Below are 24,493 nucleotides of genomic sequence, written 5' to 3'. Positions count from 1 at the left end.
AATAGCTTCCCCCACCCTTTGCCCTTCATTGAGAACCACAGCTCTTACTGTGAAAAAATTGATGAGAGGAACTGAGCAGAATGAGAGGAACGTGTGTTTCCATTTCAACCCACTCAGAACAGCTCTGTGACCTTGGGAAAGTTGCTAACCATCTCTGAGCCTCAGTGTCCACACGAGTAAAACAGGTTAAAATGGTACTTGGGGGACTTCCCTGGTGGTCCAGGGGCTAGTTTTCATTTTGTTCATTTTTCAAAGCATTCTCTTCCTGCTTTATCATTGTGATCTCTGCTTTATTTGATTTCCCTTCTCTTGGGAATTCCCCGGAGATTCAGTGGTTAGGGCTCCACATTTCTATTGCAGGGGGCACAGGTTCAATCCCTGGTCAGAGAACTAACATCTCACATGCCCTGCGGTGCTGCAACAACAAAAAAGGTCCTTGGATCTCTTAGAGCCATCACAATGAAGGAATAACAGAGTATGCTGAGCGTGCATAGCACTGTGTCCAGCACCTAGCAAACACACAATGAACAGTAATTGAAAAATGTGTGGGGGGAGAGTACCTGCCTCATCAGATGGCAGTGTAGTAGGTACAGAGCTTCGAACTGCACCTGGAACATAGTTATGTATGTCTGTATGTATGTATGTGAAAGTCGCTCAGTTGTGTCTGACTCTTTCCAACCCCATCAACGGTAGTCTGCCAGGCTCCTCCATCCATGGGATTTTCCAGGCAAGAATGCTGGAGTGGGTTGTCATTTCCTTCTCCACAGGGAACATAGTTAAGCTCTCAGTTACTGGTTGCAACCGTTATTCCAGATGGCAGCGAGAAAGTTGGAATCCAGGCCACTAGCCTCCTCCTGAGTTGCTTCATTTCTGCCCTATTCCCACCTGCTCTTATTTGGTGGCAAGATGGATTTGCTCCTGGCACTGGAGTCCAGTCTCAGCATCCAGTCTCCATCAGACCCTGGGTTGAGCAGGGACCGTCACAAGAGTGTGGGCTACGGAACCGGAGTTCTGGGCTCAGACACTCAACTCCACAGGATGTTGGCTGTCAGAGCCTCAGTTTCCCTCACCTGGAAATAGGGGGCATCAGTTCAGTTCAGTTCAGTCACTCAGTCGTGTCTGACTCTTTTCGACCCCATGAATCGCATAATTCACAGGGTTGCAATGATGATGAAAGGAAGAAACTTGGGAGGGCATGACCTGGAAACACGGGCCCACAGCGAGGGTAAGGCCTTAGCTACTGAGTCCTGAGCTGATGGGCAGAGTCCACCTAGAGGCACCCCCCTGAGCTGTGAGTAAGAAAGCTCTCAGTTCCCTAGACCGGGTGAGCACTCTAGGGTGAGCACTCTAGGGGCCCCCAGGAAACTGCAGGCCTGAGGGGACCCCCCTTGGGAAGTTGTGTGACCCAATGTAGTCCCTAGCTGGTAGACAAGTCACTTCCTGTATTTAGTTCATCTACGTTGGGAGAACCGGGCCCTCTGTCCACACAGCATCTGGAATGACAGTCTTGCCCCCTTCCAAATGGAGAGCGATGCCAGGTCACCGATCAGGCCTGCCAGCATGGGACCTCCAGGGAAATCAGAGACAAGTTATTAAACATGAAAATTTCAAATGGAATGCCAGTAAATGTGTGCTGATTTGCCAAAGATGCTCAATTTTGGGGCCACATACTCATCTGCTGCCACTTATTATTTTTTTCCTGTATGAGACAAGAAAATCCATTTGAATAGATTCAGATCATTGTCATCATTATTATAGCATCTGTTTCTAAATTAAATTATGACTGTTACTTGATATATACAGATTTTTATACACTTCCCATCAATCAAATGACCAATTTTTATTGTACCTCCTCCTATACGTGGGCTTCCCTGATACCCCAGTTGGTAAAGCTGCCTGCAATACAGGAGACCCTGGTTTGATTCCTGGGTCAGGAAAATCTGCTGGAGAAGCGATAGGCTACTCACGCCAGTATTCTTAGGCTTGCCTTGTGGCTCAGTTGGTAAAGAATCTGCCTGCAATGTGGGAGACCTGGGTTCGATCCCTGGTTTGGGAAGATCCACTGGAGAAGGGCTAGGCTACCCACTCCAGTATTCTGGCCTGGAAAATTCCCTGGACTGTATAGTCCATGGGGTCGCAAAGAGTCGGACACGACTGCAGTGTGTCACAAGCAGATTCACAAGACAGACTAACACGAGAAGCCCATAGTCTGTTTACGACATTAAAGTAACACAAGTGAAATAACCATGAGAAGTGAAGCGGGTCACGGTGGTAGGATCCGGGGTGCACACAGGTGGTTGGCATTTGAGTGAACAGAGCAGTGAAGGGAAGCACGCGGCTGATCTGGGTTCCAGTCCTGGGCCGCCGTGCGTGTTCCCGGGTGGTGTGACAGCTGACGTCTGTGGGCTACCTTCAGTAAGGAAGGGTTTTGTTTCCTTGCAATGCCCTTTTGTTTCCTTCCTAATGACCTCCAATGCATTAGGTCACAGATAAAATGTCTCCGGGAAAGCAAGCAAACAAACTTACATCTTACACCAGAATAAATCACAAACGAATTAAGATTGATAGCATAAGATATGAAATCATAAAATTATTAGGCGAAAACTTGGGAGATTTGGGGGAAGACCTATAATGAGGAGGACTCAGAAGCTATAAAAAAGGCTTCTGCAATCAATTATACTACATAAAAAGAAAAAAGTTATGTATGAGAAAAACAATTCAAAAAGCAGTATCAAAAGACCAAAACAAACTGGAGGAAATATTTGCAAGTCATATCATAAAGTGCTGCTGCTGCTGCTACTAAGTCGCTTCAGTCGTGTCTGACTCTGTGTGACCCCATAGACAGCAGCCCACCAGTCTCCCCCATCCCTGGGATTCTCCAGGCAAAACACTGGAGTGGGTTACTATTTCCTTCTCCAATGCATGAAAGTGAAAAGTGAAAGTGAAGTCGCTCAGTCATGTCTGACTCTTAGCGACCCCATGGACTGCAGCCTACTAGGCTCCTCCGTCCATGGGATTTGCCAGGCGAGAGTACTGGAGTGGGGTGCCATTGCCTTCTCTGATCATAAAATGCTACTTTTTTATATATTCAAAAAATTTATAACAGAAGGCTACCAAATTAATGGAAAAATGGAATACATACATATGGCTCTAAAACATGTGAACGTATCCCCAGCCCCATTCAGTTTAAGAGACATGCTAATTATAATCACACCGAAGTGTCAATTTTCATCAGTCAGATGGATGACGTTCAAAGGTCTGACATCATGTGTGTTGGTGAGGGTGTGTGGAAACAGATATCCTCATTCTGTGCTTGTGGGATGGAATGTAGCTTGATGAGGACTTTGTGGCGATGAATTAGGCATCGTGTGTAAGAACTACAAACGCACACACTCTTTGAGTCAGCAATTCTATTCTAGAAATTCATCAAATGGACATGCTTACCAATGATACAAAGATGCATGCAGAAGATTGATTTATTTTGGCGTGCTGGGTCTTCATCGTTGCACGAGGGCTTTCTCCTACGTAAAGCAGAGGCTACTCTAGTTTCAGTGCGTGGGCTTCTCATTGCAACGGCTTCTCTTGGTGCAGAGCACAGGCCCTAGGCACGCTGGCTTCAGTGGTTGCAGCTCTAGAGCTTGGGGTCAGTCGTTGTGACAGTGGCTTGGCTGCTCCAGGGCATGTGGAATCTTCCCTGACCAGGGATCAAACCCATGTCCCTTGCATTGGCAGGCAGTCTCATCCGTTGTACCACCAGGGAAATCCAGAAGGTTATTTCATTGTATCATTGTTTGAGCAGATGTTTGCAAATCACCCAAATGCACGATAGTATGGGGCAGGATGAACAAACTACGGTTCTTCCAAATGAAGGACTATTCCAAAGCCATAGAAAGGAATGTGGATGCATTTTGTCCAGTACAGTAGTACGGAATATACTATTAGAAATACTGTGAAGAAACTGAGACAGTTAAAAAAAAAAGAAACTGAGATAGTATCAGAAATATAGTCTTATATTACAAGTAACCCTTTGAGTAAGAGAGGGAGACACTACCTATTTCCTCCACTGTGCATAAAATATTCATGGAAAAGGACACAGGAGACTAATTGAAAGTAAACAATTGGAACTGAGACAGATAGCAGAGTTTTCAAGTATAGCCGTTTATACTTTCTGAATGTTGAATTACATGAATGTATTTCCTATTGTAAACAATTCAAGAAAATCCCACATACACATACAAAAGCGAACCTCTCACCTGGAGCACAGGATGAGATTTTTCTGTCTTTAAAACTCTGCTAGAGGGACTTCTTGGCAGAGCAGGTAGTCAAGAATCCACCATCCAAGGCAGGGTTTGATCCCTGGTCAGGGATCTAGATCCTACATGCCTTGAGGCCAAAAAAAGAAAAAGAAAACATGAAACAGAAACAATATTGTAACAAACTCAATAAAGACTTTTAAAAATAGTGTGCATTAAAAAGAAAAAACTTTAATAAGAAATATTTGTTAAACACAAATTACAGAAGGGAATTGAGATCTCAGGGAATTTCCAGAATGATAGAACCACGTAACTACAACGCTGCTTATAAGATTCTCTCTGCCAGCTTGCTCAGTTGAGAAGCTCCATCGTTCAGCTGAGTTCAAGCAGGTCAAGCCAAGGTCCCCCGAGCTCTGTAATCCAGGGATTTCAGTGACTCACGAGACCAAAGGGTAGAAACGTTGCCTGTGCCAGTGGGTAACCAACAGGCTGCTGGGGCTCCCAGGGTCCCTGGTTCCCTCCTCCCCACCTGCTGTGGACCCTTAGGTAACAATTCCTGGAGGCGGTGGAGGTGGGAGGGGGAGGTTCTAGGGAAAGGGCTGTGTGAGCCACATGATTTTGAATCATAAATGTCCTTAGAGCTAAAATGTCTCTGCGGATGAATGAAGGCCTGGAAACGTAGCTGGTGGAAACCTAGGGTCTTTCCACTGAGCCCCAGTTGCCGGAGCAAATGGGAAACAACCCAGCCTTTGGGCCCGATGTGACTGGAGGGTTTCGCCTGCAACCTGTGGCCAGATCTCCCGAATCACTCTAGAAACATGGCCTCCCTGTCAAGCCAAAGCAGGAGATAGAATAGGACTTGCTGTTTTATCCCGGCCTCTCTAATCAAATTCAGAGCCAAGGCACAGCCCGCCTTGGGGAGGTTTCTGGATGTTCCCTTGCCTCCTAATAGCGCTGCCTCCTCCTTCCTCTCTATTTACCACATGCCATTTGGTCAAATTAGAACTGGAACTCAGAAAAAGCAGATGCCTCCCTTTAGATAAGATCCAGAGAAGTCCCCTTGTGGGCGATGGGAAGAGAGATAGGTGTGTCTCCTCAAACTTCTGTACAACCACAGACGTGGCCTCTGGTGTGAGACTTACTACGGAACAGTGACCACCATGAGGTGACTTTCCTTCATCCTTGTAAGTTGGGCAGCCTTACCTGGGTGGGGCGCAGAAGAGGATGGTCATCTCACGTCCTTCCTGAGGACCAGTTACTCGCTCAGGGTCTCCTGGTGAATGACTCGGGACTCCTCCAGGCAACTCTAGTGCGGCTCCTGAGCACCCAGATGTTGCCAGCGAGGGCACTGGATGCCCACTCCGCTCCTAACCCTGTAGAGGTGTCTTTGGTTCTCTGTTGTCTCCCTGTGTTTTAAAACTTTTATTGTAGAAAATCCCCAACATTCCAAAAAAAAAAAAAAAAGTGGAAAGAACTGTCCAGAGAACACCAGGATGCCTACTCTCACGGGCTGACTTGTATCTCACCCTCCCCTGAGATGAGTCTGTTCGAGTCCCAACCCCCCTTTCCTCAGCACGTGACTGTATTTGGAGCGATTAAGGTTACTTTACAATTCTCTGAGTGACTCAGAGAAGTGATTAAGGTTAAGAGAGGCCATACGCATGGCTCCGGTCCACTCTGACTGGTGTCCTTTTAAGTAGAGGAGATCTGGACACACACAGAGACACCAGGGATGTTTGAAAAGGGGAAGAAGGCCCCAAGAGAACACAGGGCAAGGTAGCCGTCTGGAAGCCAAGGAGAGAAACAGGAGAAACCAAACCTGACCCTTCGTCTTCGCTATCTAGATTCCCAAAGTGTGAAAAGTGATTACCTGTTGCTTCAGCCACTCAGGTGCTCTGCTGAGGCCACCCTAGCAAACAAATAACACCCACTACGTAGATTCTGCGATTGTTATCATTTTGCGATATTTACTTATCCTCTATTTATCCATCTTATTTTTTGTTTTGGTGAATTTCAAAGTGAGCTGCAGATCCCTTGCCCACTTTGAAGAGTAAACTATTCCACAGAGAAGGTAAATGCATGCATGACTGTGCCCTCTCTGCTCCTGGGATAGTCAGGGAGGCAACTGATTGGTGAATTGCCTTCTCGTGTGTGTTGACCAACCAGAAAACTAGAACCTGAAGATGAGTGATCGTGAGGTTTGGTTAGAGACACCAGGGACTGGGTGTGAATGCCCCCAAGCCCGCCTGGCTAGGACACACTGCATTTCTCTGAGGCTCCCTGCTGGTTCTCCCCTGCGCGTGGGGGTGTGGAGCGGGGTCAGCACTTCATGCTGGTCGCCAAACGTCCAGAAGTCTCCAGGGTCAGGCACCTGGATTCAACCGATATAGTCAAGATCAGGCTGTGTGCGTCCTCAGGTGCCTCCTTCGTCTGGAGACGAAGCTGGTGATACGGGTACACAGCGTGTGTGGGGACCAGGGAAGGGCGCTGCAGAGTCACGAATGTTCCCCCGGGTGGCGCCTGGCCCCAGTTCGGGGTAGTGATATATGCTGTGACAAATGCCAGCATTTCAGTGACTTTGCCTAGTGAAAATTTATTTCCTGCTTATCCAAGAGCCCGGAGGCTCTGGTCGGAGGCGGCCGGCCTCCTCGCTGGCATTCAGGGATGCGGACACTCTCTGTATCGGCCCTTGCATCACCAGAGCCATCAGCAGGAAGAGTCACGTGGCCACCTGCCCCTCACTGAGGGAGCACTGGGCATTGCTGCCACTTCTCAGGGACAGCTCTGTCCCATGGAAGGGGAAGCTCACCTCCTGGGGAATACCAGCCTTCTCCACCCCAACTCGGAGGAGGTCCTGGAATGTCAAGTCAGCAGCTTGGGGTTGAGAGCTCACCCCCAGGGAAGGGCCAGGTCAGGGTGCAGGGGGAGCCACCTGCACCATGAGAGCAGAGAGGAGCCGGCGAGGGTTACGGTGGTCTGGCAGGGAGTCACCCCAGGGGCTGGGGACCACCCCCAGGAGGCCACCTTCTCCCAAGGCTGCATGAGAGTCCTGTTGAACTCTGACCCACCCCCACCCCACCACCTTCTCTTCTAGCTGGACCAAGTGACCCGGCTCCTCCTTTGTAAATCGGGGATGATTGTCCCCTGGGGACTCAGTGTCATAAAGAGTGGGACGTGCTGACTCTGGTGTAGTTACTGTTCCACGAGGAGAGCTTGCTAAATGAGGCCCAGCCGGCATCAGCCGAGATGCTGCTCCCTCCTCCCATCTCAGGGAGGCCCTCTTTCCTCAGAGTCCTTCTTAACACAGCGTTCCAGGAAATCGGCACCAGCTGTTGGAGCTAGCAGAGGAGATGAAAGCCCTTTACCCTCCAGAGGTCAGGCTGTGGGCATGTCTGTGTCTCCATCCTGGTGGCACAGCAAGGGCTTGGCACGCAGTAGTGTGTTAGCCACTCAGTCGTGTCCAACTCTTTGCAACCTCGTGGACTGTGGCCCTCCAGGCTCCTCTGTCCATGGGATTCTCCAGCCAAGAATACTGGAGTGGGCTGCCATGCCCTTCTCCAGGGGATCTTTCCAACCCAGTGATCAAACCCAGGTCTTCTGTATTGCAGGTGGATTCTTTATCAGCTGAGCCCCCAGGGAATCCCAAGACTATTGGGGTGGGTTGCCATTCCCTTCCCCAGGGGATCTTTCCAACCCAAGGATCAAACCCAGGTCTCCTGTACTGCAGGCAGTCTTTACCATCTGAGCCACCAGGGAAGCCCAAGAGAGGAGAGTGGGTTCAATTCCGAATTAAACAGAAATTGTTTAATGTGATGATTTGTAGTCGAAGAGCAGGTTGGGAGGTTGGGATGTGAAAAATTACCGAGAGATCCCAAGGGTAGGGGATCCAGCTAAAGCCACTTGAGAGGACTCTTGCCAAAGGCAGGCCACGTGATGAGATATCAGGGGTATGGCGGGGGATGAGGAATTTGATCAGATGTCAAGGGTGAGAAAATGTCAAGGGTGGGGAGTCTCTCAAAACTGACTTAGAGGATTCTTGCAAAAACAGGACTCAGCAGGCTGACAAGGAAGCCGAGGGTGGGGGCCCAGTTCAGAGCCTGACCAAAGTTTGGTCAAGGTGAGTGTGTCAGGTGGTGAGAAGGGAGAACCCAGGCCCTCCGGCCTCTTCTGGGCTCCTGGGTCCTTGGGAAGGGCGCCGAGTTAGCCAGGCTGCACAGTCTCTCTGGGCAGCAAGGGTGGGAGTCATGTCGGGGTGGGGGATGGGGAGATGCAAAGCAGACCCCGCTTTGGTGGGCTCACCAGGAAGCAGGCCTGTGCATGCCACAGTGGGGACAGGCGCACTGGCCTGGTGCCCAGGGCGGCAGTATTCCAGAAGGGTCTTCTGGCCCAGCTGATAAATCCCAGAGCTGAAATTAAGACAAAAGACTGTGAAGATGACACCTGCTGACACCAGCTGCAGGAAGGCCCTGGAAACTTTTATTATGAATTAGATTTTGCAGGCAACTCTGCTGGGTGAGCTGGTGCTTGGGCCGGTGAAAGGCTGCGCCACAGGCCGGCTGCCTTGAAGGTAAGAACTGCTTTCCAGGGGAGAGGGGAGGAACGTGGCCCTCCACCCTGGCTGCGGGCTGTTTGTGTCTCAGGAGTTGCCTCCCCTGGGAGAAGCTGGGGCTGGAACGGGCTTAGAGCACCTCTGGTCCAATGCTCCTGAAACCATTGAACAGACTGGGCCTCAAACCCATGGGCCAGGACCCAAACCTGGCCAGAACCCACACTGTTTTCCAGCTGAGATTGCATGCTTGGTTTCAGCACGTAATGAAGCTCAGGTTCTTTCTCGTCAGAGAAAGAATTCAATGAGAGACAAAGTGATAGGTAAGAAGTAGACCTATTTAGACAGAAACACATTCCACAGCGTGGGCCAACTCAGAGAAAAAGAGTGGCTCAGAATATGACACAGTTTTCATGGGCTGGGTAATTTCATAGGCTGCTGAGTGGGAGGATTATTCCACCTATTTCGAGGGAAGGGTGAGGATTTCCAGGAATTGGGCCACCACTCACTTCACTTTTTGGTCTTTGGTGGTTGGCCTCAGAAATGTCTTGGTGCCTCTAGGTGAGTCACTTAGCTTTCAGATATGTTATGAGCGTGTACGGAGGCTCAAGGTCTGCTGGAAGTCAAATCTTCTGCAATCCTGGACCCATTTGGTTCTAATCAAATGGAATGTCGTGTCCTCGGGCTATGCCATTCTTTTACGGGTGTGCTCTGCCCCCTTCCCTCCTGTTTCACTCCATTTTACACGTGGGAAAACCAACCCCGAGCACAGAAGGGAGCTGTCCAAAGCCATGGCCCACGTTACTGTCACACCGGGGCTGGAGACCAGGACCCTCATCCCAGGATGGCACGCCTGACTGAGGGGCAGTCAGGTAGTGAGCACACCTCCAGGCCATTTGACTCAAGGAAGTTCGTTAGTGCCTGGAGAGACAGAGAGAGTGAGACAAAGTGTGAGAGATGGGGAGACAGGGAGGGAGTGGGGCTGAGGCAGGAAAGAGACAGAGAGAGACCCCGGGAAGCCTGAGACATTAGGTCCGGAGCAGAGACGTGGACACCAGAAGGGCTGGACAGGACCTCCACGACCCTCCGGGCAGTCACCTTTGTTTTGACAATAATGAAACCGTATAGCTGAGTGGTTTCCTTGTATAAAACTTTGGAGAAGTTTGACGTGGAATGGTAAAAATGCTTCGGGTGCTTAAACTGGCAAAACTTCTGTCTCTGAGGGTGTTTGAAATGAGGTTTGAAAAACTGAAGAGCTGCAGTAACATGACCCAGCTCCAGGAAATCTGGGTAAAGGGGACGTAGATGGCCTGTCTGCCACAGGCCAGGGTTCAGGACTGCATGCCCTCTGTCCAGAGTTTCCTGATGTTTCTGCCGACAGAGGGAAATGCCCCAGAGACAAAGAGAGCCCTCTCCTCCCTAGCTCTTCCCATCACGCTACCAGCAGATCTCCAATTTCAAAGCTCAGCTCAAATGCCACCTCTTCCTGGAAGCTTTCCTTGATTTCTCACTTAACCCAGCTGGTATCCATCACCTCCTCCTGTAAATCCCTCTAGATACCCAGCTCCATGTCAGCCACTTTTAATTTTCCACCTCATATTTTCATAGTTATCTGAAAATATCGACAAAAGAGTCCCTATTCCACAGGAACTTCACAAGCCTTGCTCTTATCCTCACAACAAATGAACTAGGTTCATTTCTTCCTACCCTCTCAACAGAGAAGTAAGCTAAGGCTCTCAGAAAGTGAATGAAAACTTCCTTAAGTTCAGACAGAGGCAAAAGCAGGGCTCCAGCCCAGTCAAGGCTCCAGGGCCTTGACTCTTTCCACGAAGGCTCATGACACGTACTGAGGGCGGGGACTGTGTCCAGTCGGTGTGTCTGGCAGGCATTTGGCTCTCACCCTCTGCGTGTTCCTGAATGAATGAAACATTCGATGACTGAATGGACGAACACAAGAAGTATCCTTTCTTTTGATAGGTGTAGCTCAGTGGTCGGCAAACTACAGCCTGGGACCCAAGTCCAGCTTGCCTCCTACTTTTGTAAATAACATTTCACCGCAGCGTGGCCACATGCCCGCTGCCCATGTTGTCTATGCTGTTTTCACGCACGATGGCGGGGATGCAGTGCAGCAGAGGCTGCCCATGGAGCCTAAAACACTTCCTCTCCGGCCCTTTCCAGACAGATTTGCCAACTCCTGCTGTAGTTCATGGTCTTCACTGGGCTGATTTAAGCAACCGTGCTTACTGCCTCTGTGATCTAGAATATTGTGTGTGCGTGTGTGTGCATGTGTTTGTGCTCTGGGTGCCTATCAAGTGTCAGGTTTCCACATGTATCTGGTATATATCACTTAATCATTTTACAGGAAAGCTTCATCTAGAAAAAGTTTGCTCTGTCAGCTCTTTCATAATATATACATATTTTTAAATTAAGATTAGCTCTGTTGCCAGCACTTTGGCACAGATATGGTGAAGCAACAAAGACCAAAGAAAGACCTTCCCTGGAGTGGAGGCGGGCAGACTGCCCCACCCCGGCCCCTCATGGTGGGGGTGACAGTGAGGCCGGCCCTGTCAGGCTTGCCAGAATCAAGAGCAGCCTGTTCAACGGCTGACCCTCTGCCTCCTCTCTGCCGCAGGGGCGTCAGTATCCCGGGCTCCCAACTCCACCTCCTCCCCTGGTGCTCCCCAGGATGCTCTTCCTCTCCCAAGCCGCCCCCCACCGCCCAGGGCATCCTCCTGAGAGGCGAGAACCCTGCCTCCCCCTTCCTGTTCCCAGGAGCTCAGGACTGGCCTCCAGACCCCTGGCCTCTGGGGCAGAGGCAGGGATTGGCCAGCTCCCACCCCAGATGCCCAGCAGGGCAGGTGCTGGCAGCGCTGGGGGCGTGACAACTCTCAGCCAGCCTCCAGAGGGTGCCCGCTGCCAGTGTGCCTGGGCCCTGCCCGCGATGACCGGCCCACCCCTCAGCCTCGCTCATCTGCTCACAGTTTCAGGATTGCTCTGTTACTCGGCTTGCTGTTTGGGTGAGTTGTGTGTGTGTGTGTGTGTGTGTGTGTGTGTGTGTGTGTATTGTGTGATGCTTTGGGAAAAAAGAGACTCTTGGAAAGCCAAGCTGTTCTGGGGAACTTCCAGCAGCCTTTAAATCTCCAAGTCCTCTGCTGGTGTTGGAATTGCCGTGTAAAGGGGTTTGACGTTGGAGTTCGTGCGATCTTGGCTCCCACGCTTGTGTGCCCCTTCAGTGACCCTGGGTGGCAGGCTGGCAGCTGCCCCCTTGGCTCTGAAGCAGCGTGGTGCTCTGTGGCCCAGGGCCACCCAGGCATGGGTGGCAGAGAGGTTCTCCAGCCCTCTCCAGGCCGGGTTCTGTGGCTCACCGCCGCCCCACAACTTTAACATGGTCTTTCAGAGAAGTGCAAACGCCTTCAAGACCTAGGGTCAGAATTTGTGTCTCAAGGCGCGTGTGGTGTGAGTGGGGTTGAAGCCAAACTGAGGGGTACAGTCTGGTCTGGAATCTGTGCATCAGGGGAAAGCAGGCAGCCGGCAGGCAGGCGGGCTGAGAACGGGGCTGTCGCTGAGCCTTCCGACTCATGGTCAGAAGCCCTAGGGATGCTATGAACGTGTGCCTTCTGCTCTCTGCGCCTTGGCTCCTGTGAGTGCATGTTCCACCACGCAGGGGAGCCACAGAGGGGCGGGCGGAGCAGGCTGAGCGCCAGCAGCTGCAGCTAGCATGTGGCTGCACCTACAATTTCCCCAACCTGCAAAGGTAGAAAGTTTGGTCACTTCTTTCCCGTGCCGCTTGATGCAAAACAAGGAGGCAGAAACAGAGGAAGCCGTCTCTAGAGCCCTGAGGATGGGCTGGTCTAGTGAGTGAGACCCAGATGGCCCAGACAGTGGTGATGCTGAGGTTCACCATGGATGAAAAAGCACTCTGGAGGGGGTTGGGGCCAAATCCCGTGTGGTGCAGTTGGGTAAACTGAGTCTCAGGTGGCAGTGGGGAGTCGCGCTGGGCCCCATGGCCCCTTGTGCCTGGGTTCACACTGTGATCCAAGTCCCTGAGTTTCCAAGCATAGGTCTGAGTGAATCACTTTCCAAGACTCAAGGAGGTTTTGTTCAAAGTGCGAAGATGGCATCAACAACAGCAAAGGGAAACACCCCCCCGCATTTGCAAAAGCCTGCGTCACACCCAGGATTGTCCCCACCCAGGATGTGGCACAGCTGAGCCACACACAGTGGAACTCCCGTGTCTGTGCGTCAGGGCGGGCACTCCCGAGATTCCCTGGAGGTTGGCATTTCCTGGGGCTAAGCCTGGTGGAGCACCCAGGTTTCTGCAAGGCTCATGCACACACGCACACACACACACACACACACACACACAAGGCTAAGCCTTGTGGAGCACCAAGGTTTCTGTAGGCCCCATGCACACATATGCACACACACACACAGAGACACACACACACACACACAGGGCTCAGCCTTGTGGAGCACCAAGGTTTCTGTAGGCTGCATACACACACACACACACACACACACACACACACACACACACACGATGTTTTCCATTACAACAGAGCCTCTGGGGCTTTCCAGGCTGATCTGAGCTCAGACATGATTCCATGGAGGCAGCCTGGTCCAAAGAGACCCGCAGGCCACTCTGATGACCCCAAAATAGACGTGTGAAGTCCTGTCTTAGTGACCGGGAGGGCAGGGTTGTGGGGGGAGTGGGAAGCTGTTCCCAAACACGTCCACCTGATGGAAATATTCTGAACTGGAATGAGCTGGAAATAAACTAGATGGTGCTAAAAACAAACTTCTCCAGGGAGCTGGGGCCGGCGGCGGGGCGCGGGGCAGGACGGGGGGCAGGCAGAAATAGATGGTCCTCACCTGCTGAACATGAAGCGGGTCTAGGGGGTAGGGCTGGGGGCAGCCCTGCAGAAGCCTTAACAGGAGGAGCAGCGGCCACAGTGTGCTTGCCAGGGGAGCGCCAGCGTCCGGGGGGAGGCCTGGGGTGGGGCTCTGACGGAGCCAGGGTCTTCCACTGGTGGGGGCCACGCAAGGTGCGGGCTGCAGAGGCCTCCGGGGCCTGGACAGTCTGGAAACAGGAGTGATGAGCAGTGCACCTTCCTGAGCCGCCCACAGGTGCCCCTGGCTGGGAGAGGCCCCGCGGACAACAGCTCAGCCCTGGCCATCCACCGAGGCCAGGCAGGGGTAAAGGAGAGGCTGCAGCTGTCCGTCCAGAGCCAGGTCAGACTGGGCTTCCCCATAGGCGGCCCTCCAGCATCATGTAGCAAAGCCTCACTCCTAGAATAAATCCTTCCTCGCCCCGTCTTGCGAGATGCCCGTGGATACCCTGGTGCGTGTCCTCACTCCTCGCGATGAGGTAGTGGAGCCCACTGTGTTCAGCAACAGGTGTGACTTGTGGAGGCATTGACACTTTCTATAATGTATTAGGTGGTTGTTCCAGGAGCCTCTGGCCTTCTTAGCTCCTGACCTTTATTTCCACACCCTGTCAGTCCAGATCAGCAAGAAGGACTCTTTGAACCAGAGTTCAAATCCTGTCTCTGTCACTTACTAGTTGTATGACCTTGGGTAATTGCTTCACCTCTTTGCCTCAGCTTATGGATCTGTAAAATGGGATCACAGTAATAATAGTACTTAACTCTCAGGGCTGCTCTGAGGATTGTTGTTTAGTTGCTCTTTGCAACCTCATGGACAGCAGCGTGTCAGGCTTTCCTGTCCATCACCATCTCCCGGAGTTTGCTCAAACTCACATCTTCACGTCATCCAATCATCTCATCCTCTGTTGTCCTCTTCTCCTCCTGCCCTCAATCTTTCCCAGCATCAGGGTCTTTTCCAATGAGTCGGCTCTTTGCATCAGGTAGCCAAAGTATTGGAGTTTCAGCTTCAGCATCAGTCCTTCCAATGAATATTCAGGGTTGATTTACTTTAGGATGGACTGGTTGGATCTCCTTGCAGTCCAAGGGACTCTCAAGAGTCTTCAACACCACAGTTCAAAAGTATCAATTCTTTAGTGCTCAGCTGTCTTTGTAGTCCAACTCTCACATCCATACATGATTACTGGAAAAACCAGAGCTTTGACTCTACGGACCTTTGCTGGAAAAGTAATCTTTCTGCTTTTAAATATGCTCTTTAGGTTTGTCATAGCTTTTCTTCCAAGGAGCAAGCGTTTTTAATTTCATGGCTGCAGTCACCGTAGTGATTTTGGAGCCCAAGAAAATAAAGTCTGTCACTGTTTCCATTTTTTACCCATCTATTTGCCATGAAGTGATGGGACTGGATGCCATTATCCTGACTTTTTGAATGTTGAGTCTTAAGCCAGCTTTTTCATTCTCTTTTCACTTTCATCAAGAGGCTCTTTATATCCTCTTCACTTTCTGCCATAAGCATGGTATCATCTGCATATCTGAGGTTATTGATATTTCTCCTATAAATCTTGATTCCAGCTTGTGCTTCATCCAGCCCGGCATTTTGCATGATGTACTATGCATATAAGTTAAACAATCAGGGTGACAATATACAACCTTGATGTACTCCTTTCCCAGCTTTGAATTAGTCCATTGTTCCATGTCTGGTTCTAACTGTCACTTCTTGACCTGCATACAGGTTTCTCAGGAAGTAGGTAAGGTGGTCTGGTATCCCTATCTCTTGAAGAATTTTCCACAGTTTATTGTGAGCCACACAGTCAAAGGCTTTGAAATAGTCAATAAAGCAGAAATAGATGCTTTTCTGGAACTCTCTTGCTTTTTATATGATCCAGTGGATATCGGCAATTTGATCTCTGGCTCCTCTGCCTTTTCTAAACCCATCTTGTACATCTGGAAGTTCCTGGTTCACGTGCTGTTGAGGCCTAGCTTGAAGGATTTTGAGCATTGCCTTGTTAGCCTGTGAAATGAGTACAATTGTGTGGTAGTTTGTATATTTTTTGTCATTGCCCTTCTTTGGTATCAGAATGAAAATTGGCCATTTCCAGTCCTGTGGCCACTGCTGAGTTTTCCGAATTTGCTGGCATATTGAGTGCAGCACTTTCACAGTATCATCTTTTAGGATTTGAAATAGTTCAACTGGAATTCCATCACCTCCACTAGCTTTGTTTGTAGTGATACTTCCTAAGGCCCACTTGACTTCACATTCCAGGATGTCTGACTCTAGGTGAATGACCACTCCATCGTGGTCATCTGGGTCATTAAGACATTTCTGTACAGTTTTTCTAATTCTAGACTCCTAATTTATCCCTCTCCCTTTCCTGTTTGGTAGCCATAAATTGGTTTTCTCTGTGAGTCTGTTTTGTATTAATAAATAAGCTCATTTGTTTCATTTTTTAGATTCCACATATAATATTTATACAATATTATAAGTAATATTGGGCTTCCCTTGTGGCTAAGCTGGTAAAGAACCTGCCTGCAATGCGGGAGACCTGGGTTTGATCCCTGTGTTGGGAATATCCCTGTAGAAGAGAAAGGCTACCCCATCCAGTATTCTGGCCTGGAGAATGCCATGGACTGTATAGTCCATGGGGTCACAAAGAGTCTGACACAACCAAGCGACTCTTGCTTTCACTTCATCAGTAATATTATATGATATTTGTCTTTCTGTGACTTAATTCACTTAATATGACACTCTCGAGGTCCATTTGTGTTGCTGCAAATGGCGTTATTTCATTCTCTTTTAGGGCTGAGTAATATTCCTTTGTATAAATATACCTCATGACCTTTATTTCCACACACAGTCAGTCCAGATCAGCAGAAAGGACTCTGGGACCAGAGTTCAAATACTGTCTTTATCCACTCCTCAGCCGATGGACATTTAGGTCACTTCCACGTCTTGGCCACCGTAAACAGTGCCACCATGAACACTGGGGTACATGTATCTCTTTGAATCAGAGTTTCCTCTGGATATATGCCCAAGAGTAGGATTGCCAGGTCACACAGTTGTTCTATTTTTACTTTTTTAAGGAACCTCCATACTGTTCTCCATGACTGCACTCATTTACCCCACTAACAGGCTGGTAGTGTTCTCTTTTCTCCACACCCCCTCCGGCATTTATTAGTTGTATACTTTTTTATGGTGGTCATTCTGACCGGTGTGAAGTGATACCTCACTGCAGTTTTGATTTGCATTTCTCTAGCAACTAAACGGCAGCCCACTCCAGTGTTCTTGCCTGGAGAATCCCAGGGACGGGGCAGCCTGGTGGGCAGCTGTCTATGGGGTCGCACAGAGTCGGACACGACTGAAGCGACTTAGCAACAGCAGCAGCAGCAACTAGTGACGTTCAGCATCTTTTCACATGCCTATTGACCATCTGGGTGTCTTCTTTGGAGAAATGTCTGTTTAGGTCTTCCGTCCATTGTTTGATTGGCTTGTTTGTTTTTTGTTATTGAGTTGTACGATCTGTTTGTATATTTTGGAGATGAATCCCTTGTTGGTTGCATCATTTGCAAATATTTTCTCCCATTCTGTAGGTTGTCTTTGTTCTGTTTATGGTTTCCTTTGCTGTGCCAAAGCTTATTAGTTTGGTTAAGTCTCATTTGTTTATTTTTGCTTTTATTTCTATTGCCTTGGGAGACTGACCAAAGAAAACATTGGTACAATTTATTTCAGAGAGTGTTTCATGGGGCCTTGTTAGAAATTTTCATTTTCAGTTGTCACAACAGCTGAGCTGAGAGGTTTCCTGTAGTGGGACAGCATCATATGTGTGTCCCATGTCCCACATGACTGTGAAATGTCAAATGGGAGATGCATACCTTTTATAATTATCTCATCCTAGGAGCTAATGCTCTTTCACATCAATATTTGTTGAACTGCTATAGTATGAAACTGAGTTTTCTCAGATAACTGCTGAGTAGTGACTGTGCATTGTTTGGTTGGGATTTTACGCATGATTTTTCCTCATTTGAGAAAAATCACATCTCACAGTGGGCACCTCACTTGAAGCATGTGCGTTGCAGATACCGCACCTTATGTGAGTAGACTTTGCGTTCAGTGTGGTTCACATGCAGGCACGAGCATCTAACTACGTCATCAAGTTTTCTGACATGCTAGTGCTCAACAAAATATGCATCTCAAAACATGCATTTTATATCATAAATCACTTTTCTGAAAGCTCTCTTTTATATTACATTCAGAGCGTTACATTGATTTTTAAATGGCATAGGTATGTTGTCTTATTTTTGAATTTTATTTTAGGATAACAAAGGGGTCTTTAAAGATACTTCTTACCAATGGGGCCTTGTGTCTGAGGGGGCTGAGGACCACTGGTCCAGATAGCGGGCTGCTCCTCCACGAGGTTCAAGGGTGTAGGTGTGTGCAGAGTGATTCCCAGGGTGCTGGAGCTGATACAGGCAGCCCACACTGCGTGCCTTCTGGGAAGCACCCGCTGCCTACCTGAGGTCGGGTCAGGCCTCGGATCACAGGGTGGAAAGAAAAGACAAGCACTGTCCCCGGGAGACAAGTCTGAAAACTGGTTTCAGGGCAGAGAGGGGTGTGAAAGGCAACCCACCCATGTTCTGTGAGGTCAGAGATTCGGAGAAGGGGTGGACGAGGAGGTACCATCACGAGACCAGGCCTGGGCACTGGAAAATCAACAGCTCTGGGCGATGTTTGCGTAGTGCGTGTGTTTGGGTGAACACGCGTCCACTTTTCCATGGGTGAACATGTAGGCATGAGAGTTGCCGAGCCATCGGATGTGGCTGCATTCGGCTTTAGGAGACGATGCAGCGAGTTTTTCAATTGAGGCCGTTTTCTCTCCCACCAGCCAATGAGTGAGCATTCTGGTTGTCCCACGCCCTTACTGACAAATGTTACGTTCTGGCCTTCTCAGTTTAGCCGGTCTGGCGGGCATGTAGCCGTGTCGACCCAGTGTTCAGAGGCAGCAGGATGGATAAGAGGGTTGTGGTCATGTCCCACAGGGGGACTCTGTTCAGCAGCGTGACGACGACAAGCAGCGATCAGGATGCCTGTCACAGACGCAATGTCGAGCCAAAGAAGGACACAAGAGTTGACGTTCATACAAAGCTCAAATGCAGCCGCAAGGACTCCCCCAGGCTGGGAGCCAGGGCGGTGGGCAGGGAGCAGGGTAGAGACTGGGCAGGAGCTGAAGGGGCTCCTGGAGGCTGGGGGGTTCGGGATCTCTACCTGGGTGCTGCAGGAATCCCCAGGGATCTGTGTCCTTTCTGCCAGGACCACCTCAGCACTGAATGTGTGCTAACGCTGAACGTCTGACCGTGAAGCTACAAGGATCCAGGGCCCCCTCCTCATCTCACTCCTGTGTCTGAAGACATTAACCTGTAGCTCTCCTGTGAGCTCGGGTGACCCAAATGTCTGTGTAAAGTCTGGAGTCAAACGGATGCTTGACATCTTGGTCCGGGGTCACTGCCTCCCCCACAAAACGGTTCCTTGCAGGCATGTGTCAAGGGTGTGAGCAGAGCCTGCCTTCTCCCCAGCTGAGAGAAGGGGCCCCTGGTGGGTCCGTTTGAACCGTCTGTTCTCTGTCCCGTCTACAAAGTGACTGTCAGCGTCTGGAGAAGGAGCCTGGCCTCCCGGTGGTCCCAGCGGCCGCAGTGCCCACTCGCTTACCCTGCGAAGCGGGGAGGGCCCGGGCAGGGATAGGCAGGGGTGGTGCTCCCGCCCAGCAGGCTGCAAGTGAGAGCGGCTGTCCAGGGTGTCACACGACCCCCTCTCCCCGGGCACAGTGGGCACCCAGAGGCCCTGACACAGCCCCCACACTAATGAGCAGGGGTTTCCTCCCAGCAGCCCTGCCCGGCCTGGATCAGAAGAGGCGCGGCGGCCCCCGAGCATGCTGCCTGCTGACGCCCCCACCGCCCCCGCTGTTCCCGCCGCCCTTCTTCCGAGGGGCCCGGGGCCCGGTGAGTACCGCTGACTGTCGGGGTCCTGGGCTGCTCCTCTGCCCAGCCATGCCCCCTCCTTCGGGCGGGGGCTCCTCCCGGGGCTGTCCTCAGGGGCCAGCTCTCTGCACCCCCCAACAGACCTCAAGCAGGAGGGAGGGAGACGCTTCCTCACCAGGAGCTGGGCTGGGCGGTTCAGCTGGCCAGCAGGCAGACAGTGGGCGAGGGTCCTGTCCACTCAGAGACACTGAGGTGAACTGATAACTTTCTGGGCTCCTGTCAGCGGCTCAGACGTGGAGTTTCCCCCTCTTGTTTTGTCTTCTCCCTAAGTGCATGTGAAATTTCCTTCTTATCCACCGTTATCCACAAGGTGACACAAAAAACAGTCCTGAGAGGGGGAATGGGACTGCGGAAAGAGAGGGGAAGGTGGGGAAAGGGAGGGGAAGGTAGGGAAAGAGCGGGAAGGGGGAAGCTGAGCTGGAAGGCATTCCAGGGGCTCTAGATGCTCGGATCTTTCCAGAGCCTCTTAGACCCATACTGTCCAATACACTAGCCTCTGGCCCCATGTGGCCTGTTCCAACTGAGATGTGCAGAGTATAAAACACACACTGAATGCCTTTATAATGACGCAAAATATCTCAGTATTTTTTTTACATTGAAATAATATTGGGGATATACTGGGTAAGATAAAACCCTCATCAAAATTAATTTCACTTATTCCCTTTTACCCTTTTTATGTGGTTACCAGGACATTTAAGACGACACATTAGTGTCACATTAGTGACTCATTTTACTTCTATTGGATGGTGCTGTCCTGGATGCTGGGTAAAGGCCCCCGAGTGAGTTCCTAACTCCGTCCAGAGTGGTTCCTTTTTCTCTGTAATCCATTGAAGCCAGGCTTGTCTCAGAGCAGATGAGAGGAAGGAGACTGGGAGTGAGAGGTCGCCGTTGTGAGATGCCCACTGGGGAGTCAGGGTACGGCCGGCCTCGGGGCTGGGCTGTGGAACAGGCCTGTGTCTGGGGCTGACCCTTCTTCTGTGCCCTGGTCACACGTAGAACCTGTGTCACCTTGCCTTGAAGCTTCTCTCCCCAGACATGAAGAATCTTGTCCTGGAGCTGGAGACGGCGCAGTCCCCGTGTGCGCAGGGGTCGCTCAGCTCATCCGGGCCTCCGGGCCCCCAGGTCAGTTCCCCCCCAGGCCCTTCCCCTGAGGTCCGGGTCCCCAGGTCAGTGCACCCCGGGCCCTTCCCCTGAGGTCCGGGTCCCCAGGTCAGTGCACCCCAGGCCCTTCCCCTGAGGTCCGGGTCCCCAGGTCAGTGCACCCCAGACCCTTCCCCTGAGGTCCGGGCCCCCAGGTCAGTGCACCCTGGGCCCTTCCCCTGAGGTCCGGGCCCCCAGGTCAGTGCACCCTGGGCCCTTCCCCTGAGGTCCTATCACAGGGCAGGGACCCTCCCCTGTCCGCCACCCCCAGGGAAGAGTTTCCCCTCTTCAGGTGCCCTGGGGTTGTTTTCCTGTCCTGGAGGAACCACATGGTTCTTCTCTGGCCAATTCTGCTTCCCAGCCTCAGTGTGCCCATCTGCACAATGGGGATATAACTTCCCCTGCAGTACCAGATGTGGGAGGTGACCAGGCGAGCTACTGCCTAGATGGCGGTGGTTATTGTTATAGTTGTCATCAGAAAAATGCTCAGGAGAAGCGCAACTGTTAACCCCACCCAGAGGGGCCTGCATGCAGGGCAGAAAACTGGGGCAACAGGGAACATGGTGCTCTGAACTCACTTTAGCCCTAGACACGGGCCCCAGCCAGCCCGCCCCTCCCCATCAGAGCTCAGGTCAGAGTGAGGAGCAGGTCAAATGCTGATGGAAGGGTTTTCTAGACAGACAAAGGGTCCCCTCTAGAGACTGTCTCACAGACTCCTGAGCCCTCTGGCCGGCCTGGCGGAGTGGGTCTGTCGAGGAGGACGTGGGGTCTGGGCTTGCATGGGGACAGGAGAGAGGAATTCTGTCACCTCTCCTGTGGCTTTCTGTCACAGGAAGACCAAGACACACTCCTCACCCTGGGAGCAAAGCCCCGTGTGGGGACCCGTATCTCCTGCAAATTGTCTCCCACGACGCCCCGGCCCGCTCAGTGCAGCCGCCATGTGTGTCCTGGGTCCTCATCCACCCAAAGTCTGTGGCAGCCTTCGGACCTTGCCTGTGGCTCTGGCTGTTTGCAATGCCCTTCCCTCTGACTGCCCCATGGCCCGCTCCTCTGTCCCTCAGAACCCAGGCGCCCACCCCCCCCCCAGACATGCCCCACCACCCTCCGTCGCAGTAGCTGCCCCATCGCTCTCCACCCAGGGGCCAGGTTTCCTTCTCTGCTTAGTTTTCTCATGTCGTCACAGTTTTATTCTTGTTCCTGGACTCTTGGGTCTCCCCGCCTCCATAAAATACAAGCTCTGTGCCTGAGGTTGGCAAGCTATGGCCAGGAGTGCAGTCCGGCATGTTTTGTAATTAAAGTTTATCGTTCTCTGGCGACTCCTTCCACTGAAGGGCAGAGTTGAGGAGTTGTGACAGAATTGCTGTATCAGAGGCAAAGCCGAAGTATTTCCCCTCTGGCTCCTTGCAGACCAGCTCTTGCGAACAGGGGCATTGTCCACCTTGCCTTGTGCCTACCTGCCGGGGTCCTGCCCCCGTGGATTCAGGGAATTCGAAGGGGAGACGGCTTCGGCGATCAGGATACGATAGAATTAAAGATATAAAGAGTGGTTAAATAGGGATAGCTCAGCGAAGAAATTCAGTAAAGAAAAGAGGCTGAATAACTTGGTTTACGTGGAAAACCAATAAAATTCCAAGACAAGGAATTTGCGCCACCTGCATAGGCCACAGGCATCCTCCCGTTCTCCCAAAGGAGAGGAGACACTAAGGCCTCCCTGGTCAGATCTTAGAAGCCCAGGCAAAATTAGTAGGCTTGACAAGCCTCCACACTTCAGATGGGAATTCGGCCAGAAGGTGAGAGAAAGAACGACGTGGGGAGACCAAGCTTCGGTGAACAAGGCCCGCACTTTATTTTCCAAAGTAGTTTTTATACCTTAAGTTATGCATAGAGGATAATGGGGGAAGGGGTAGAGTCAGCAGTAAGCCAGGCTTTCTTCCTGCAAACTTATCATATGCAAAAGTTTAGGTGATTTACATCATCTTCTGGCCCGGAGGCCTGTTAACATTTTATGATCCTTTCTTCAGAAAACTTATTTTTCTCTAAAGGTGATTATTCTAAAGTCAGGCACCACCCTCTGAAAGCATTAGATAAAGTTGCATTCCTATAGGGCAAAGGTGTGGTGGGCTATAACAAGAAAAGAATTAACTCAAGGGTCCAAGGTTACAAACATTAAAGCTACTACTTACATTCCTATACACCAATTATATTAATCAATACACTGCCAGGGACACAGTAGGTAAGGGATATGGAAACTTAGCAGCAAACATTGGCCCAACAAATGAAAACCCTTCACCAATATAATTTCTAATAAATCCATTATACTATACTAATAATCTTCTAACTGCTCAAAGGAATCTGTATTTAGAAAGTTTAGAACATCTCGTGCCTCTCATGGTTGGGAGGCTGTGAACAATCACGTGTGGCCGGAAGAACCTGTTCAGGCAGGCTAGAGAACTTCCAAAGGAGTTTGTGAACTAAAACACTCTTGTCACACCCAGGAACTTTATTAACTGGAGCTGTAAGTTAACTCTTTTTCAGAGAGAGAGAGGTGGTGGGGGACAGCCCCCCGTAAAGTCAGAGGTATAGGTGAGAGCACAAAGCAGTAAAGTAGGCAGACTCTGGTTTTGGGGGTAGATGCTCGAGAATTTCCAGGGAGACTCCTGAGGCTCAATCCCGCCTTTGCGTATGCTGAGCCTCCTTCCTCATGACCTTTGCCATGGGCGGAGTTCCTCACGCTGGTTCCCGGCACCCACCCACACCAGTACCCGGGGTGTAGTCCTGGCCCGTGTTTCTGGGGAATTTTAAAAGGTCCCCAAGAGCTTGTAATGTGCAGAAAGGCTTGGAATCCCTTGGCTGGGAAGTAGAGCTTCCCCGTAAATGTTTATTAAATGCACTGAAGGAAGCAGGACTTGGGACCCACAGTTGGCCAGAACTGCCACAGAGGCTCTGGGAAGCCTGCAGAGATGCAAAGTGGGTGCCCAAGGCTCAGCTCCCAGGGGGATTTCCATCTTCTCAGTTCCCGCAGTCTGCACCTGCAGAGAATCCACGGGACAGGAAGGGGGTCCCAGCTGCCCTGAGGCCATGGTCTCCAGCCCCACAGGAGCCTCTGACCTGGTGGAAGCCTATGTGGGTCCCTGGGAGGCTGTGTGGCTGGCTCCGGGGATCCACAGCCACCTCTGTGCTCCAGAAACACAGGGCAACCCTGTACCCACACAGAGGGGGAGCCTCAGACCCACAACTGCTAGCACCTGGGAACTTGCTGGAAGCACAGAATCTCAGCCTCCCCTCCCCCCACCCCACCCCGTCTCATCAGAACCTGCATCTTAACAGACTGCCCAGAGGGAATCACCCTCATGTCAAAGTTTGGGAAGCCCTGAGCTAGGGACAGCATCATGGCCTGATAAATAGTTCTAGCCCATTTGAAGAAAACAGAAAAATTACTGAGGCTTGGAAAAGAAGAAAGAATGGAACTGAAACTCTCCCTCCCCCCCGCAAACAGAAGGAGAATAAACCAAAAGCAGTGGTTCCCCAACTTTTCTGCCCATTAGAATCCCGTGGGATGCCTGTGTCCCTGGAGAATTTTAAAAGGTCCCCCAGGGGTTTCTGATGTGCAGAGAGGATCAGAATCCCTTGGCTGGAGGGGGTCG

The 24,493-nt window shown here is 50.9% G+C and overlaps 1 protein-coding gene across 9 annotated transcripts in view; it reads left to right on the top strand.

The window, feature by feature from the left end:
* Window positions 1-24,493, top strand: part of COLQ (collagen like tail subunit of asymmetric acetylcholinesterase) — a 66,508-nt gene that overhangs the window by 12,129 nt on the left and 29,886 nt on the right. For 2 of the 9 annotated variants that reach the window (XM_070797121.1, XM_019964519.2), the window contains exons 2-3: window positions 19,558-19,670; window positions 20,730-20,831. In XM_070797121.1, the coding sequence (XP_070653222.1) occupies window positions 19,558-19,670; window positions 20,730-20,831 (215 nt within the window). Of the gene's footprint in view, window positions 1-11,694; window positions 11,817-19,554; window positions 19,671-20,705; window positions 20,832-24,493 lie in introns of those variants that run through there. The other 7 variants (XM_070797099.1, XM_070797095.1, XM_070797104.1 and 4 more) reach the window with 7 other exon arrangements.

Source organism: Bos indicus, chromosome 1, assembly GCF_029378745.1.
Source record: "Bos indicus isolate NIAB-ARS_2022 breed Sahiwal x Tharparkar chromosome 1, NIAB-ARS_B.indTharparkar_mat_pri_1.0, whole genome shotgun sequence".
Taxonomy (NCBI): domain Eukaryota; kingdom Metazoa; phylum Chordata; class Mammalia; order Artiodactyla; family Bovidae; genus Bos; species Bos indicus.
This window is presented reverse-complemented; position numbering and strand designations above follow the sequence as displayed.